This window comes from Triplophysa dalaica, chromosome 8 (genome assembly GCF_015846415.1).
Source record: "Triplophysa dalaica isolate WHDGS20190420 chromosome 8, ASM1584641v1, whole genome shotgun sequence".
Taxonomy (NCBI): Eukaryota; Metazoa; Chordata; class Actinopteri; order Cypriniformes; family Nemacheilidae; genus Triplophysa; species Triplophysa dalaica.
The window spans coordinates 9013393-9033216 of NC_079549.1; the positions used below are offsets into that span (position 1 = coordinate 9013393).

The 19824-nt window shown below is 44.9% G+C and overlaps 1 protein-coding gene across 1 annotated transcript in view; it reads left to right on the forward strand.

Moving 5' to 3' along the window:
- The first annotated feature begins 333 nt into the window (after nt 1-333).
- znf804a (zinc finger protein 804A) overlaps nt 334-19824 on the forward strand; it is a 54652-nt gene continuing 35161 nt past the window's right edge. Inside the window, exon 1 of the mRNA XM_056755840.1 lies at nt 334-967. Within this exon, the coding sequence (XP_056611818.1) occupies nt 857-967 (111 nt within the window). The 5' untranslated portion in view covers nt 334-856. The remainder of the gene's footprint in view (nt 968-19824) is intronic.

Below are 19824 nucleotides of genomic sequence, written 5' to 3' on the forward strand. Positions count from 1 at the left end.
ATTTCCATGTTTCTGCAGAACACAAACATATTTTTATCTCACGCAGATTAAGCTGATGAAAGATGGATGAGAGTCAATGTGGCACGTACTGAAGCATCTCTTCGTGCGTCTCAGCCTTTCTTTTACCTGCTCTGGACTGCTGCCTCAGCTCCTTACTGAGAAAGAATGCATGCTTTAGAGCGAGTGAGAGTGAGAGAGACTAATGAGGGAGAGAGAGGGGGTGTGTGAGAGCTAAAGATGCTGAATCCTGGTTGGCTGGTGGGAAGGGGCTGACTCAGTGGATCTGAACGAGCAGCGTGTGACAGATGCAATTCTCATCCCAGTCCTCCACATCAGACCAAGGGCTTGTTCTCCATTGGCCCCGTTCATTGGACCGGCAACGCACGGCGCGCTATAACACCATGCTTTCCTTCGCCAGACCCAGCAGAGCTCTCTCACTAGCGCACATGACTTGCGCGCTGAGCGGGAGACTCAATCCAGACACACTTCAGCCCAGCGCAGAGAGGCGAGACTGAGGGAGAGCAGAGAACAGGCAGATGTATCTTACCATATTACTTTTGCTACTGCTGTAGAGAAGACGAGAGAGTGGGAAAACGCATCGCTAGAGGGTACCAGAAGAAAACAAAACCACGTAAGAGGAAACCCTCAAAGTGACTGTAACAGATTGAGCTGAAATGAGACTCTGATGTTTGAAGATGATAAAATACATGCTCGGTCTATTCCTGACTGAGGGAAAGTGAGCTTTATGCCAGTCATCTCAAACAGAAAAACAGAGTAAGCTATCAAAAGGCTTGTTGACTGGACTTGTTTTGCTCTCTTTTGGTTGGACTGTGTGCATGGAAGCTTCGGGTCCCCCATGGCGTGTTACTATATTGTTATCAGCTCCACGCACCTCAGCAATGGACACTTTCGAAACATCAAGGGAGTTTTCCGAGGTCCTCTCATCAAGAATGGCAACAAACATTTGGTAAATATCACATTTCTTTTATGAATGTGTATGTAATAATGGGTGAGAATGGAGTGTGTTGGATCTTAAAGGGTCTCTAAAAACTTTTCTGTTGAAACTTTTCACACATTTGTGAAAAACCATATTCTGGATTTTACATACTCAATATTATTGTAATGTAGAAACAGTTCTTTAGTTAAAGCAATCAAATAATCATGCAATTTTACACAAATAAGACATTAGTTACATAAGTGTTTCTTTTATAAAATAATCTCACCGTAACGGACACATAAACAAGTCTAATCAATAATTTTGTCATCTGTATGAAGTATGTTGCAAAGGACAACATTTATTTAGAATACATCTGTAGATGAGAAGATTAGCAGATGGAGAAATAAAATGTGGCTTTAAAATGTGGCTTAACCAGTGACCATCACTAAATTTATAACAGATGGATAGGGATAAAATTAATCTCCACAGCCAGTCATGGTTTGGGATTTAGTCCATGGGAAATTTTGTCCTTGCCCTCAAAATAATAATCCTTCTGCTAACACAAAACTGCCACTACTTTCACGTAAACTCTGAGAAAGCCAATATATCTAGGGCACTGCAAAAGTGAATTTCACAACAAAACCAGGGTAACTACAGTTTATTTCTTATAAATACTTTAAGAGCAGTCTGATTGTTTTCAATATGCTGCCAAATTAAGCAGGATTATAGATACAAAGTAATACGATGAATGATGCAGCCATACAGGGTAATTTAATTAAAGCACTCAGTTACAGAAGGGAAGCATCTTTCAAAGCCGTTAAATGAAAGGAAGCATCTTTCAAAGCTTTTAAACGCGTAAGTGAAATGTCATACTCTCTTTCACTGCCTTCCTCTCAAGCCTCCTCGTGTCATCTCTGTCAACTGGGAAAACAGAGCTTTCTTGACAGCATTCTCCTCTCAAAAGAATCAAAAATGATTGGAGATTAAATATTGAAGCTTTTGGCTGGCGATCAAGAGCCAATGCTGCTCATCTGCCTCCTGCTTCCAGCTGAAAAGCTAATACTGAGGGAACGTTTGGGTGGCATTATTGTGAATGCAACAACATATTGTTTCTTCGCTATGGAGCGAAAGTAGTATGAGCTTTCGGTGCCCGTTGGCGGCTCGATCTCAACGCAATTACCGGCTTCGGTGGAGAAAACCTGCTGCCATTGACTTTAGAATTACAGTGGAGCGTTGTGTGCATGCATGCATCACTGCCACAGCTCTGGAACGCAGTAAATTTCACCCATTACTCTCCCCGCCGCATAGAGCAGCTGTAAATCTCGAACAACCGCACATACACGAGCATGCATGCTCAGTTGGACGGGTATGGAAGGCAGAGAAAGAAAGCTGTGCTTATCCCAGCGCTGGTGCACTGCCATCTGGCTCTCTTTCCTGGTGCAGGGATATTTTAGTCCAGAAGAAAAGCTTTGTGCTGTAGAACATTTGTTCAAAGTGGCTCAGACACGGAGGCAAGCAGAGAAGAGACGCTTGTTATAATAGCAGGCTAATAACAGTATGACTGAGAGAGCATGAGAGCTCCCATAGTCACTCTCATGCTACAGTGGACTTCTGCTTTGTAAAGCGGAGAACCACTCAACGAAATCTATCTCTGTAATTAGAGGCCCTTGCTCGCCACGTGTCTCGACTTTGTTACCCACGGGAGGGCTTGCTTCAAGTGCAGAAGTTAACCTGTTGATCATGTTAGGAGAAATAAAAACTAGTCTAAAATGTAACAAAAATCTGTGTTGAATGACCCTGAAAGAAGCTGTTTTCTTGTTTAGATGGATGCCAAATTCAGTAAATCATGAATTACAGCAATGTATCTTTTATGTCAATTTAAAATATAAATCAGCAAATGACACAAAACTGTGTGTGACACTTGTAATTTTAATGTAGTTTGCTAAATACGCACATTTTGTTTTATGGTCGCTTGCACCACTGCCTTTCACTGTGTGTAATTTCTTGTATAACTTTAATATTCACTGAAGTTTTAATTTAAAACGATGTATAATTATGCAAATTGAATTATTAAAGTGTTGCATTTTTGAACATGTAGTGTAAACTAAGTAATAAATGTAAAGACTGAAGTATTAACAGAGATATATATTTACTTTTTATTAAAAGTATTATGAAAATTTACATAAAAATATAGATTTTTATAGAAATATAAAAATAATTTTGACTTTATTAATAATTATGTTTTTTGTTCAATATCTGATTTTAAATTTGTGAAAAACTGATTTATGTTGAAAACAGTAAATCACAACAAATTACTATGTCTGGGTTTTTGCAGGCTGGATCAAATGTATTACAATAAACCTGTTTTATGTTACTAAACAAACCTAATTTTTAAGTTACCTGTCAATGCAGTTTTTAAGAAAATATATGCAATGAGACATTCTTGCTTTAATAAACTTACTGCAAACCTGTGTGAAGCTAGGCCATGTTGGTGAACTCTTATAAAGTGAGCGCCAGCTCCTGAGTGGAAATTTCCCCCTGCATACGCCTCCAAGAATATGCATATCAATGGGGTTATTTCAACACTCGTATCGATTTCCTCCCAGTCACTGCTAAGTCAGCCCATCTCCCCACTGAGCTGTGATGTTAGCATCCATTTCCACTCAGCAATGCCATTTTCAGACGCTATTGTGTTCTGTGAAAGAGTCCTCACACTGAATGCATTCATATATATATGGACACAATGCCTTTGTTGGCAGATTTGTGCTCTAGCAGTAAGAGCAGGTGTGACGTTCAGCTCCTGCATTGATTGCGGAGGGGTTCTGGACAACTGTGTAGATTGGATGTTGGTTACGTGATATGCATGGAATGAATCATTTTTGTGCCATTTGTTTGTGCCCTGTAATGTGCCCATTTGACTCCACTACTCCTGGCATTTCCATGCCACTTTCCAAAAGCACATAGTTCATCATGCACTGTCCACAAAGCTCTAATCACAGTCACCTCTATGTGCTGGTGTGCTGAGCTGAGGCAGCAGCATACTTGCTTAATCGCAGAGTGAGAATCACAGGAGGAGAAGAAAAAGGGCAAAATGTTATTATGTTCATTTTACCCTTTGTCTTTTCCTGCTGGTAAAGCTCACTCGACAATTTGCATTGTGGGGGCACGATATGCGGATGCGCCACACTGAATTCTTTTCTAATTGAGAATTACAGATGAAATCCAGGTCTAGCCGATGCGGTGCCCCGTGCACCGGCTCTGGAGTGAGGTAATTAATGTAGTGGCTCGGGCTATTAGCCTCTGCAACCTTTCGGCGTGTATTTCCACGCTGCCCTATCCAGGTGTGGGGTAGAATTGAGCATTCAGATATAGCAGCTTCCCCATTTTAGAGACATGGAAAAGCCAATGCTTATCATTACCGCTGAACGCAAACAGATGCAGTTAACTTTACACACATCCGAGATAAATGTTTGGCACGCGTACGTGCTCACACTCAGCTGATTAAAATTCACTCCATTCATGGCCTTCTGTTTCTCATAAACGGCAGGTTCATTTAAATACTCTGAACGTGGCGATTTGCTTCTAGTACTGCATCTATTTCATTTCACAGCGCTGTTAACTTTATAACAAAGGAATCGTTCTCTCCGAAACCCATCAGTCACAGTATTTGTTTCTGCGGGTGTGTGAGTTTTGAAGGTATTCACTGTGACAAATCAAATATTTTGCCCTCGTTGTGTTTTTCTCCTTTCTGCACAAAAAGAGGCACAGGGCTGATTGTAGCGGCCTCATAAAAGTGCTAATCCCATGTTTTCAACTGACGGTGAAGCCATTTTCACACTGATTCACAGAAAATACCCTATTGAATAAACTGTGTACTTAGATAGCACAAAGGCACAGCAGGGTTTCACTGTAGGCTTGCTGCTGAGGTATAATAGCACAATTACACAGTAGCATGGCAGCTTTACCCTCTCTCCTTTCTGTATCTAACTCACCTGATGTTTGGAGATGAAATGTTTGCCATGATCTAACGTTGCCAACCTGCTGTTGTCTTTTTGCCCTCATAAATATTTAAGTCGGACTGGCCGCGAATCACACGATCTATAATTGACCTGCTGTTTCAATCCGGAAAGAGTGCCTGACTCTCTGAGACAATCCCCTGCTCTGAACTGTCTCTATATAATCGCTTGAACTTTACCAAGCGTTTTCAACACGTCTAGAGGGTTTTGCTCTCGTAAGCAGTGGAGTAAAAATACCCTTATGGCCCTGAGCCCCGGCCTTGTACAACTGAAGGGCAATGTAGAGAGGCTTGCTTACAGCGTTCCTAATTCCTGAGGGATGTTTTTTTCCTGCCATGCCGTATATTCCATATAGCCTGCGACAGATCCGATTTGACCCTGAAAGACTATGATGTTTAACTCTTTCAACGGATGGCCTATGAACGATTTAGTTCAAAGACAAAGCCTCCTGTTCAAAAAGATCGATACGGATTGCAAATAAATGAGAAGTGTTGCATTTTGTGTTTACTTGTGTACACTCATGATGGGACATTCATAAAGCAGATACAACCAAAGCAATATAGAGTATACGAACTTCCATGGTATGAACTTCCATGTCTGTAGAGACAACTCTGAAAAACTTAAACAATGTTGGTCCAGATGAACTTCCTGTTTCAGTTTTTAACACAACACACGTGTTCACTCACCCATTGCCAACAAAACATAGACATATGACTCAGTTTCACTTACCATGTGTGGATCATGTCCAGCATTATATCCACCATTTATATAACATTGCTCACTGAAATGCAGTGAACAAACACACACATCAGAACTTTGCGAATGCAGTGCTCTTTCTCTCCTGCTACAGCTGGTTGAAGTGTACGCATTTTCCTTCTCCCGCTCTCCCTGGTTGACGCGTTAGCATGCTATTTCTACTCGCTCTGGTGGGTTGACGTGTGGGCGTGCTTTTCAGGGAGAATTGTCCAAAAAGGGGCTAAGAAAAGTTGTTACAAAAGGGATTTTCATGTTCGAAACAAACTTTCCCAAATCTATTTGAACGCTGGAGGAGTGTATCGAGCACAGTACTACTACATCATACGTCCAACTCGTTTTTACACAAGTTGACCATGTCATGAGAAGCCAGCATGTTAACATTGTAAATATTTCAGAATGCATGAAACACTATAGCACCCCACCTTTAAAGTTACTTACCACACCCATTAAAACCCATTGAAAATATCAAAATGCATTAATTAATCGACTACATTGACCAGCTAATCCTCAATTCGTTGGATGAGTTGTTGACTCATCACCCATCTCTGATACAGAAACAGAGTAAAAAGCCAGTAGGTTGAGAAAAGTACAGGTTAAGAGCCGGAAAGAAAGCCCTGCGGTTGTGCCTGTAATTGAACGAGTCCCGTCGTTGCTCATAACCACTCACCGCAATATGAGGGCTGAGAGCCTTTTAATGTTCCCTGTTCCTTTGAGTGATATAATAATGCAGAGCATCCCAGCTGCCTCATCTCTCTTGATTGGAATGCTTGATACAAGTGAGGCATTTCCTATCCTCCATTTCTAGAAAAAAAAACGTGTCGTAGGCTAAGCGGGCTTGTAAACACTGAGTAACGCAGCATCAGGCCCTCAGCTCATAGAACGTCGCTTCAGCCCACCCTCCTGTTTACTGAAGCCGTTTTCTTTGGCGGTGGGAGCAGGGGCATTAGCGGTTGAGCACAGATGGAGATGCAGAGAAGGAGGTGCAGAGAGGAACCGTGAGGAACCCTCCAGGTGACCGCAGTATTCCTGATGATCGCTCAACTAAGTGTGTGGGTGTTTGCTGAATGTATAACTTTCACCATCTCTGCTGTTCACGTTCTAGTGTTCAGATACTTCAAGCAATGATATTATCAGGATTGTTGAATGCTAGACGATGCGTCTTTGAATGAAGTCAATTAACTTGCGCCGCTCTCATCTTCTGGCTTCCATTCTCCATTGTATGCTGTTGTATATCAATCTGTATTTTTCACTCTTTTTTCGCTTTCCTTTTAATAGTCTCTAAGACTTGTTGTCACACTTTCACTCCAGTGAATACTGATTACAATATGATTTCTATTTAGAATGTAAAATCATGCTTCCCTTTCTGTCGGTCTCTCGACGTTGTGTCGAGAACGACAGATGGGGTTCGCCCTTGAGAACCAATCAACTCTGACTACTATAGAAAAGGCCAATGAAATTTGGCGAATGCAATTTGCATGCCGGGCTCCGCCCCCGGAAATCCGGTATAAAAGGAGGCCGGCGTGCAGCATTCACTTACCTTTTGTTCTTCAGAGCCATCGCTCATGAGTACAACTCAGGATTCAATCCTCTACAACTACACGCTGGTGCTACGACGTGTTACAGCGGATCGTCCCTTCCTGCAGCGACCTTCCCCTGGGCGTCTCGGCGGTTCCGGAGGTGTTAGAGATTTTTTCTAAAAGTCCTTTTCAGGACTGACTGAGCATTCTCCAGCGCGGCATGTCCCGCTGTTCTCTTGGGTGCGGCACCCTCATCGAGGAGGGGGATGGACACGATCGCTGCATTAGGTGTCTGGGCGTCCAGCACACTGAAGCAGCGTTCGTTGACACATCTGCCTGCACTGCGGGCAGATTGTCATTCAGAAGTTGCGGTCACGGGTGGCTGTCTTCCTACGGGAACCAGCCACCATTTCGTCTGCTACCCGGGCTGTGACATCTGTGGCTACGGCCCCGATGACCACCCACGTTAGCAGCGTTAGTGATACGGGGAACTCTGCGAACGTAAACCCGCCAGCCAAGTGCTCACGGGCCGATCGCACCCCGATTCGCTCTTCTGAACGTTCCCCAACCGGCGGTGGCATACCGTCCGGATCCTCACGCACACACTCGGAAACGATGTGTGACGTAGATGAGATGTCGCTCGCAGCATCGGAGGGAGACTGGCATCCGACTCTGCCGAATCCAAACTCCACCCCCAGCGGTCGAGTTCAGGAGGAAGCAGAAGTGATGTCATCCGTGCTAACCCGGGGATACGTGGTTCCCGAGGTCGGTGCGCGGTGCAAACCGCGCCCACCCCGGGTGCCATGTTTTTCCCGGAGGTGCATGAGGAGCTGTGTAAAACTTGGAACGCTCCACTCACGGACCGTTCCAGTGAAACCAGCTCCGGCTCCCTTACTTCCCTCGATGGTGAGGCAGCCAAGGACTGCGTCGAGATCCCCCGGGTGGAACGTCCGCCTGCGGTGCACCTGTGCCGCGGACGGCTACCACCTGGGGGGGGATCGACCACTCCTACCGTCCAAAGCACGTAAGACTTCGGCATCACTGGTGTCGAAGGCTTGCGATGTTGCGGGCCAGGCTGCCTCCTCTCTCTATGCCTTGGCCATCCTGCAGGTCCGCCAGGCCAGGGCGTTGAGAGGGCTCCACGAGGGTAAGGCCGACCCGGGTATAATGCAGGATCTCCGTGCCACCGCTGACAGCGCTCTACGGGCGACTAAGGCGGCGGCACGGGCCCTGGGTCGGACGATGTCCACGGTAGTGGTCCAGGAGAGACACCCCCGGCTATACCTTGTGCAGAAGAGTGACAGCAAGGAAGTCCGCTTTCTTGATGCACTCATCTCGCAGGGTGGGTTGTTGGTAACACCGTCGAGGACTGCGCTCAGCAGTTTTTTGACGGCGAAGCAGACAGTGGCAATTAACCACTTTTTTTTTTTTTTTCACGCCGCGACTCGGCCGCCTACAGGCCTCCGAGATCTCACGTGACGTCTGCTTCCCTGCAACCCAGGACCCTTTCGACATCGGCTCCGGTTCCTGTGCCCCCACAGGCGGCAACCCGGAAGCAGAGGTCGAGGGGGAAACCTCCACCCCGTCAGCAACCTCCTCGCGAGAAGGGACACTGACGGGAAGACCCCAGGGAGAACAACATCGGGCCCGAACCTTCACAGCCACGGCTCTGATCGGTCGGTACGGGACGACTCCTGCCTCGTCACCAAAGCCGGGCCCTTGTTAGGGCTTGGCGCCCACTTACTCACTGAGTTTTCTGTTCTCCCCGGGTTTACTTGCAGCCGATCGCACACTCCACTGGACTGTGCTCGGCGAACCGACCTCACACCCTGGCGAGGCGTGAGGTCGTACACATACGACAGCCGTCACCACTCTCAAACCGACAGTGCGTGCCGTTGTCCCGCCAGGCAGGTAAGCAGGCGGAGCAAAAACCTTCCCTCCGGGGACTCCCCGCGACATGGTTAGCTCCGCCAGCCGACGAACCACCCCCCGTGGGAATGATGAAGCAGACCGTCCCCTTGGTCACCCTGTCACAGTCCCTGGGAGCTCGAGAGCTGCCCACACTGTCTCGCTGGCTAATGAGGGCGGTCCGTCTTGGTTACTCGATCCAGTTCGCCAGAGACTCACCCAAGTTTCGGGGCATCATCTCTCCCTCTGTCAGAGGCAGGGACGCCTCCGTACTTCGGGTAGAGGTCACCACCCTTCTGGCAAAACAGGCATCGAGTTCGTCCCTCAAAACCAAGATGTTCAGTGGGTCACCACCCGCACTTCATCGTTCCCAAGAAAGACGGCGGGTTGCTCCCAAAGGCTGCGTACCCTGAACAGAGCACCTTCACAAGCTGCCATTCAGGGTGCTCACACAGAGGCGCGTCCTGACATCTATGAGGTGTCAGGATTGGTTCGTGGCAATCGACCTGAAGGACGCTTACTTTCATGTCTCGATCCTCCTCGACACCGGCCGTTCCCACGGTTCGCGTGCGAGAGGCGGGCATATCAGTACAGAGTCCTCCCTTTCGGTCTGTCCCTGACCGCCCTTTCTCCCTGAGAGGAAGGCGAGCGGGTACTAAACTATCTCAGCGACTGGCCTATCTTGGCACACTCGCGAGATCTGTTATGTACACAAAGGGACCTGGTGCTCCGGCACCTAGGTCGATTGGGACTCCAGGTCAACCAAGAGAGGGGCAAGCTCTCCCCAGTGCAGAGCATCCTCTTTCTCGGTATGGAACTCAGCTCTGTCACCATGTCTGCACACCTGTCCGCAGTTGTGCCCAACCAGTGTTGAACTGTCTGAAATGAACATTTTAGGCAGACAGCGGTCCCCCTGAAACAATTCAGAGGCTCCTGGGACACATGGCGTCCTCGCGGGTTAATACCCCTCGAGTTGATGCACATGACACCGCTCCAACATTGGTTTCAGAATCGAGTTCCGAGGAGAGCGTGGCACACCGGCAGCAGGCGCATGGTGATGCCGCCCTGCTGCCGACGCACCATAACCCCTAGTCTTTATGACTTTTTCGACGGACTCAGGTCCCTCTGAGCAGGTTATGAGGCAGGTCGTGGTGACGACTGAAGTCTCCCTGCAGGGGTGCGGTGTAGTGTGCAACGGGCACGCAGGTGGGGTGTTGGACGAACCCCCGCCTGCGCTGGCATATCAATTGCCAAGAGTTGTGGGCTATGCTACTTGCACTGAGCAGGCTACGGCCTCTCGTGCGAGACATGCACGTGCTGTTCCGAGGACAGCACTATAGCTGTAGCGAATACAGATCGTCAGGGTGGCGTTCGCACACAGCAGCTAAACACAACTTGCTCGACGCCTCCTCCGGTGGAGTCAACAGGTGACTCGTTCCCTGCAGGCCACACACCCCGGGCAAACTGAACTAGACAGCCGACGTGCTTTCTCGCCAGTTTATGCCTCGTGGAGAGTGGCGACTCCACCCCCGTGCAGTCCAGCTCATTTGGAGGCTGTTCGGGTAGGCCCAGGTAAAACCTGTTCACCTCCCGTAACACCACCATTTGCCCGCTTGATAGTCCCTGCCCTCGGCACGGATATCCTTGCGCACAGCTGGCCGCGGGATGGGCGGAAGCACACCTTCCCCCCCCAGGAGCCTTCTTGTACAGACTCTGTGCAAGGTCAGGGAGCAGGAGCACCAAGTGTTATTGGTTACACCACACCGGTCTAACCGCACTTGGCCTCAGAGCCGATGCTCTGGACAGCGACTCCCCCTGAACCATTCCCCTGACAGAGGACCTGCTCTCTCAGGGGAAGGACACGTTCTGGCATCCCAGATCAGACCTCTGGAACACCCATGTCTGGTCTCTAGACGGGACGAGAAGATCCTAAGATGGCTACTCCCCCTATACGGCTGAGACCATCACCCAGGCTAGGGCCCCATCTACTAGGCGGTTACACGCCTCTAGACGGTGCCTCTTCTCGTCCTGGTGTCTTTCTCAACGAGAAAGACCCATTGAGGTGCTTGATCAGGATTGTGTTCCCCTCCTCACGAGACTGGAGACTAACATCTCCCTTCCACACTGAAAGTGTATGTAGTCGCTATTGCCACTCATCACGACTCAGTCGGTGGAAAGTTTCTAGGGCAACACGACCTGGTCACCAGGTTCCTAAGCAGCGAGAGGGCGGAATCCGCCTCATCTCCGCTCCATACCCTCTTGGGACCCTAAGTGGTCCTGGGGAGCCTCAGGGCCCCCCAAAGAGCCCCTCGGAGGTTCCGATCTTCCTCATAGAGTAAGACGGCCCTCCTGACGGCGCTCACTTCCTTCAAGAGGGTAGGGGACCACCGAGCATCCTCCGTGTCCCTGGATTGCCTTAAACTCGGCCCTGGAAACTCTCACGTTATCTTGAGACCCAGGCCCGGATGCGTGCCCAAGAAGTTCCCACTACTCCCTCCGGGGCCAAGTGGTGAACTTGCAGGCGCTCCCCATAGGGGAGAAAGACCCAACCCGATTAGTGTTGTGTCCAGTACGTACTGGACCGCACGCAGAGCTCTGAAGCTCTGACCAGCTCCGTGTCTGTTGGAGGACAGCAGAAGGGGAAGGCTGTCTCCAAACAGAGGCTGGCGCACTGGGTCGTGGACGCCGTTACGACGGCATTCCGATCTCAGAATCTCCCATGCCCATTGGCAGTGAGGGCTCACTCCACACGGAGTTTAGCCACCTCCTGGACACTGGCAGAAGCGCCTCTCTAGCAGACATCTGTAGAGCTGCGGGTTGGGCTATGCCCAAACACCTTCGCAAGGGTTAACAACCTTCGCGTAAACCCGGTGTCAGCCCACGTCCTGCGTGGCGACATGTAGGACTGGCATCCGGGGGGGCGTATGCCTGCGAAAGCACCTTTCCACCCTCTAACAGGTTGGGTCAGTGTGCTATTTACCTTTTCTTCTTACCCGAACACATCGCTAAGAAACTGGTACCTCACCAGCCTCCCTTCTTACCCAGACACTGGTTAAGAATAGGCATTCCATCCATCACCAAACAAGCACCCCCTGGGGGCTGGCTGGGCAGAGCAGCCTTCCCCCTTAGGCCGGGATACCATGTGAGCTATCACAGATAGCTCTAACCGGACCTAGTGCTACCGGACGTCTGTAACACCCCCTCCGTGGGCTGTTCCGTCTGATGTATCCTCATGAGAATGGTTCCCACTCCTGGTAACCCATGAGCTTCCCCAGGTGGGCCTCCACCTCGCGGTTAACTACTCAGTCCGCACGTTCCATGCGTTCTCCTCCAAGGACGAGACCATACCTATATCCACCATATTCCTCCCCACGGGTAGGAGGTGGCCTCTGTAGCGCTTCTCTGATTAAGAGTCGCGCTTACCCGGTGTAAACTGATCTGGACGGCCTCTCGCCTATAGAGAGCTAAGGCCCCGTCCGTGAAAGTTACCGGTCAGGGCTGTACCCATCTTTCTCCAAGAAAGCTCTGGAACCCCCCGACCACCACACTGGAAGGTTACAGTCTCACGAAAGCTTCGAGATGACACGCCCAGGCTTGTTACCGTCGCTTCGCTAGAGATTGTGACGCGATACAGCGTTGTGGCGTTTTCCATAGGCAACCCCATCTGTCGTTCTCGACACAACGTCGAGAGACCGACAGAAAGGGAACGTCTTGGTTACGTATGTAACCTCAGTTCCCTGATGGAGGGAACGAGACGTTGTGTCCCTTATGCCACGAACACGTATCGTATTCTGCTGCAGTTTGAGAGGTCTCAGGCTCTTCAGAACAAAGGTAAGTGAATGCTGCACGCCGGCCTCCTTTTATACCGGATTTCCGGGGGCGGAGCCCGGCATGCAAATTGCATTCGCCAAATTTCATTGGCCTTTTCTATAGTAGTCAGAGTTGATTGGTTCTCAAGGGCGAACCCCATCTGTCGTTCTCGACACAACGTCTCGTTCCCTCCATCAGGGAACTGAGGTTACATACGTAACCAAGACGATATACTGTATAGGCTCGGACCTTTAAATAGATTTAACATGTATACACTATGTGCAGTGTGACTAACCCCCTCCTCTGATACCACCCCTAAACCTAACACCAATAGTCTTTGTCTAAGTACTGTATGAGTAAAAGGACAGACTGACATAAGCAGAGGCAAACCTTAGATTACTGCTAGGAAGCTTTTTTATGAAAGATAATGTCTGGTCTACTGTAAAAAGGCATAAAACAGATTTCCAATCACACAATGCATTCTGCTTTTGACCTAATGAAACATGACTGGATTCAACTCCTCATCTAAAAAGAATCCAGGTCTAAGAGTGGTTATTCCGTCACATGATGCTCGGTTTTTTATGTCTATAACCCAAAGAGGTGTACTTGAAGTCTCTATTTGCTGCTTTTAATTATTGAAGTGTTGTAACCTTCATCTTGGGGCAAAACAGAGTTAGAATGGGGTGGTGACGCCTGTCTCCTGCAAACCACCTCTTAATCTACACAATCAGTTTTGATCTAGGAGGCGGAGTAAGGGTCAGAAGTTAGGATTTAGGATTGATTGGTGTTGAAATGTTCAAAACAACTGTAAATGACTAGATCTAACAAAACACGTAATTACCATTGACACTCAATATACAACCTGGTCTAAACAAATTGCGTATAAATAACACGCTGTTGCATTATCGCTTAATACGTACGCCAAAGTTCGATTTTGCGTGCATATGACACGCCAATGTTTGCTTGTACCTGGGTGGAGAGCAGCCATTTTTAAATGTACATGAAGAGGAAACACAGAAATAATTAAAATAATACTGTTAGGTTTAGGGTTTGGGTTAGCTGACAGGTTAATGAGACAAATTGCTGTTTAATATGCACACACACTAAATTGGCGTATCATATGCACGCAAAAATAGGCGTATTGTATACACGCAAAATCAAACTTTTGGATGTTGCACAGCGCGTGTTATTTATACGCAATTCATGCGAATGGGCTGCAATAAACAACAATACCAACAGTATATTTCACAGGCTTTAATTACCATTTTCCATTAGTTTTACTGTATGTAAACCTGACTTTGTGTACTTGTGTTGGTGGCTTGTTTTTTTCTAGAGTGCGTGTGTGAGGGGGTGGGAACATCAGTCTGTTTTTTTAGATAAGTTTAGCTTTTGTTAAGTGTGCCAGGAGTCTCAACTCTGCAGATGTAGCTTTTCCTAATGATTAGGATATAAGCTAATTGACACACGTCTGCTGTGTGTTTAGAGAGGTGCGAGCCACACTGTGAGGCTTCAGAGAATAAATAGATCATACTACCTGACATTTCAGCCTTGGATATTACAAAGTGAGCACATACTGTGGCATTTCCCAAGTGTTTTTAGTAATAGGCTTCACACAGTGTTGAAATAACTTAGAATGTTTGAAAAGGTATTCATAATTCTAATCACTATTAAAATATTAGATTACTCTTTGGCTTTGATAAAGATGTATTTTACACTAGAGACATTCTATGGAAGAAAAAGGGATTATTTTTCTTTGGATTTCTTATCTTTAAGCCTTTAGGTACTGTTAAATGTAAGTATTATTATCTTAATTTCTATAAATAAATACACTTTAAGTGCAATTATGCACTATAATTAAAATACTATTATTGCATTCACATTTTAGAGGCCCAGGAGGAAGATAATTTTCATCGGATCTATTTGCTTGATAGACGTCTTGGTTTATGAAACATTATGTTAGACTTGTAACAAGTCTGTCCTGCTTTATTTATTCTGGTCAAGAACAGCCGCTTAAGAAAGGAAGTTACTGTCTGAAAGAGAGATAAAACGGCCGACCAAAGGTTTTTTGAGGCCAATGAAATGTAAAATGTATAAGCCATTGCATTATAAATGACATAACAATACATTCAAACAAGTCACAGGAAATTTCAAGAAACATAGCAGACTGGACTTGGTCTGATTTTCATTGGTTCCTTTTGTCCAATTTCTCTCCACTCCTTAGTTGTCATGGACAGCTTACTTATTAGTTTTGTTTCAGCTGTGTTGGTTAGTCTTTCAATTGTGTTCCCTATTTAAGCCTGTCCCCTAGTTTCATTCACTGTTCAGTCACAGTCAAATAATACTTATGTTCGATGCTTGTTCTACGTTTTTGGATTTAAGTTTATGTTATATTTGATCTCCTGCAATTCCTGTATGTTCCTGCATCCGAGTAGTGTGACAGAAGAAAGTCTGTAGAAAAATATTCCATTTCTTTGAAGCAAACTTCAGGTCTTCATTGGATTTTAAAGTAATTATTCAAATTGACTGATAAAAACCTCTGTATTTTGATGCCTGAATAGAGGACAGTCAATTAGAATATGGATGTTAAGAAGCTTAATACATAATTTGTGGTACATCCGTTTTTTCCTTTTAATATTTTTTTCACATTGAGAAATGTCTAATGTTTTCATTGAATAATGATCAAAGCCTTACTTATTACACATATCTTAAAATAACATTATAACATTTTATCAATATGTTTTTTGTGGGCTTTATAGCTGACCATCTCACCCTTATGATTAAATCTTTCTCTAAAAGGCTAGGATCTAAACTTCAGAAAGAAACCCAGCAGCAATTCATGTGGTAGCCATGGCGATTATTGACATTTAAATCCCTGTTTCAAAGCTGTAGTAAATACCCCTGCACATAACAAAGTGATGGCTTGATGAAAAAACGCTGGACTTTCTGTCCTTGGGCTTCAAGTGTTGTTGTGGCCCGTCTTGTGTTTATAGTCTGTTTTGTTTCCAACAACAGTATCACGGGAATTTGTGACATTGTCACAAACTTTCATCTATTAATTTGTGTTCATGGATACGAATTTCCCCCTTTTTTTCATGTCAGTCAGCTAGACCTTTTTTCGTGTCACCCAGCGCGACTTTCAATCTAATCTCAGATAACAAAGTTACATTGTGACGACGTACCTGGACTGGACCATATTCGTTAACACGGAGTGCCGTAATAACATTCCAGCGACATAACTTTTTGATTCAGATATTCGTCGAGACGACATGACATTGGACGATGTTTGGACATGGTGATTACCTCCTGGGGATACCTTGATTATAGCATATTCGTCGCAGTGACGTACCAAATAAGGTTTCTGGGACGTGATGTCCTAACGAACAAACAGTCACGTTGTTAAAATCTGTTTTAATTTTTTTATTTAAACTCTTATCATCCCTCACGTGGAGGATTCAATTAATTTGTGATGTAATATTTGCCTTCAAGATTTAATTTTATGCATTATAGGAGTAATTCTCTATTCAGATATTTAAATAGCACAGTATAATGATTATAAAACTCAACACAGCACTGTACATCACAATCAGATATTTTATTTATACTGCAGTACATTACATACATAATCAAATACTTTAACTCAATATAGAGAATTTAAAGCAGATGACAAAATGAATAAACAATATGTTTAAGCGTAACGTAATATTCTTTTCACAACACACAAGTTTAGCAGTTTGTCCATTTTTAGAAACAACAATCAAAAGCTTCTTTTAGTCACTCTCATTAACATCAGTCCATTCAATTAAACGCGTCATTGATTATATCATTGATATAAGTTTAACAAACAAATGCTCTGACACAGTTTAGACAAACTCAGTTGCGTTCGGGATTTAAGTTAAGGAGCTTAAATATAGCAGTGTTAGTGTAGGAATAAGCTACACATAACTTTAGGTAGGTAAAGGAAAATATATTTTAGCCTCATGTAATTTAATTTTTTTGGAAATACATTTTCTGTCTGAAATCGTATTTGATTAATAAAAAAATTACCCATTTTGCTTATTTGTAAATGAGACCTGTTGACTTTGAAAGTTTAGAATATTTTTTCTAATGGACTGAACCTGTGCATTCTGATTCCTGGAAAGCAGCTAAATTACAACTAAATTACAAACTCAAAGGTACTAAAACAATAGATTAAACATACAGACTCATTTAGTAAATAAATCAAACTTCTCAATGCTGTGAGAGAGCATTGTAAAAAAAGGCATTAACAGTCTTTACTCAAAGTTGCTGGGATGTACGCACACCAAAATATTGATGTACTGTATTGCTTTGTGGTGCTACATTACTACTCGTTGAAAAAGTGGCTTGTGTCTGGAACGGTTTTCTTTTAAGAAGACAGCTGAGATGACAGTTGCTGACACACTACTGGGAAATAAATGTAAAGACATGGTTCGTCCAAAAATGAAACTGTCATCTTTTACACACCCTGGTGTTCAAAAATAAAACACAAAGATGTTAGGGAGAATTTTAGCATCTGACAGATATTTACTTTCATGGTATGGAGAAAAAAAGTTTGTTTCATGGAAGTAATAAACTCATTGGTTACTCTCAAGGCTGACAGTTAAATGGCGGTTTGAGTGAAGTAATTAAGAGTTGCTTATGTTAGTTAGTTAGTTAGTTAGTTATTCTCCAATACTGGTGAATTATTCTGTTTTAGTAGTAACAGATATGAGGGACAGATCCCAATAGAGTTTTCATGATGTGCATATTTAAAAGCACAGAGACACACATTGCAACAGGCACAGTTGAAAGGTCTCTCTGATTTGGGACACTAAAGAGCCAGCACTGCATGATCTCTGTGCATGATCTCTCGTAGTCTCCGAGGGTTCCCTGCTCACCTCTGACCAGTGTGTGTGCGCTCTCCCATAATCCCTCTTGCCAAGAAAGGACAGTCCCCAAATCAACCTCTAAATGACCCCTCAAATCTCTCTTCTCAGACATCACCGATCTCACTCTATCCTTTCCTCTCAGAGTATTTTTATTTTACACAATGCTGACAGCGCTGAAACAATAGTCAATATCAAGCACACTGCCTATTCTGATGTCAGAACGGGGCTTTAAATCAGAAGATTGATGTATCTGAAAAGAAATAAGATTGAAGAGGTGCATTTGGGAGCGAGAGGCCTCCCGTGCCAGCGGAAAGCGATGACAGCAGCAAACCCTCGCATATTTCAGCTCTGACCATTAATTCTGCGTCGTGTGTCAACATATGCTATTCACTTAATGCTAATACCTCATCTGACTGACAAACAGATGTCTTAAAAGTGTCCGTCTGACATATTAGCATGAAAGTCTTATTTATTTTAGCAAACGCCCTCAATTAGTTCACACTTTAGCTTTACACAAAGGGTTCTGAAGAACACACATAGCTTCAAACGCCCTAATCCTGCCAGTGATTTGTAAGGCTGCTGTACCTTCATTAGAATTCTCCCATAGAAAAAGCATTGATTTTTTTGTCTGGCAGGCACAGCAGATCCTAAGAATTTATCTTCCTCCGGCCTCTCATTTAATCTCAGCTTGAAACAACAGCAGCCATAATGGCAGTGGAAGGATCCCGGGGAATGTGCATGGTCAGCGTGGAGAGAGATAGAGTTTGTGCTGGCTGTGTAAATTAAAGCAGCACAGCTCAAAGAGACAGCTTTATGGAGCAGGTTCTGCGTTTTTGTGTGTGCGTGTCTGTGTTCTCCTGGTGCATTTGTGTCGATTGCTCCGTGATGGTTTCAGGATGTAAATGTTATTTCACATATTCTCCTTATTCTGCATTATCTGCTTTGTAGTTTTCCAGCCTTCTTGCTTTTCACTACGTTCTACATGATGTAGAATTTGACCCGGTTTCCATACGGCCTGTTTGATCTCAATACATATTCAAAGCTGATTTCATATGTATTCTTGACTACCAGATACTCTCAATATACCACGCATGATTTCACTGGCTGCCTCAATGCTGTGCCGTGTGGAACTAAGTATACCGCCTTGAGATTGCTTTAAAGTGACCATTCCCTGGGATGCCAATTTCAAACTTTAGTTAGTGTGTAATGTTGCTGTTAGAGCATAAACAATATCTGCAAAATGATAAAGCTCAAAGTTCAATGCTGAGCGAGATATTGTCTTTATCAGAATTTGTTTATCAAGGACTACAGAGAACGGCTGGAATCAGACTACAGCCCTTTACTTTCCGGGTAAATGATCCCTATTCCGAGTTTTTTAAAAACCCCTGCCCAAAGAAATGTACCAAAAAAGAGGCGAGGCAATCCTTTGAGAAGAGGAAGAGCCGCTGGAGTAGTGTTTGGTTATCAGAGATTGTAAACATTTGACTGAGCTGCGCAATTAATTACTTACACTTTCATCACAGTCCTACAGCTGCTTATAAAAAATCAGCTACACACATTCTAAGATAACTAACGGTCAAATAACAGCTTCCATGACTTTAACATCGGCTGTGAAAAATATTGTGTGTGTGTGTGCGCTTAACTCTAAAATACTTCTATGAAATGTCCTTCGAAGTCCTGCTTGCAAATATCTCCTAGTCAGTCTGCTTGTTTTATTATCCAACTTAGGTCCAATATAAAAAGGAAAAACTAACTCTTCTGTTATTTGTGTTAATTAATATAACCATTCCGTTACACTTCGATCAATCCGCATGTTTTTAACTGACTTATGGAGAAGGTGGTCTAGTGGGTTAAACCACTGAACTGGTAAATCAAAGGTTGCTGGTTCGATCCCAGCAGTCACCACCAGTGTGTCCTTGAGCAAGACACTTTACTCCATGTTGCTCCAGGGGGATTGTTCCTGTATTAAGTGTACTGTAAGTCGCTTTGGATAA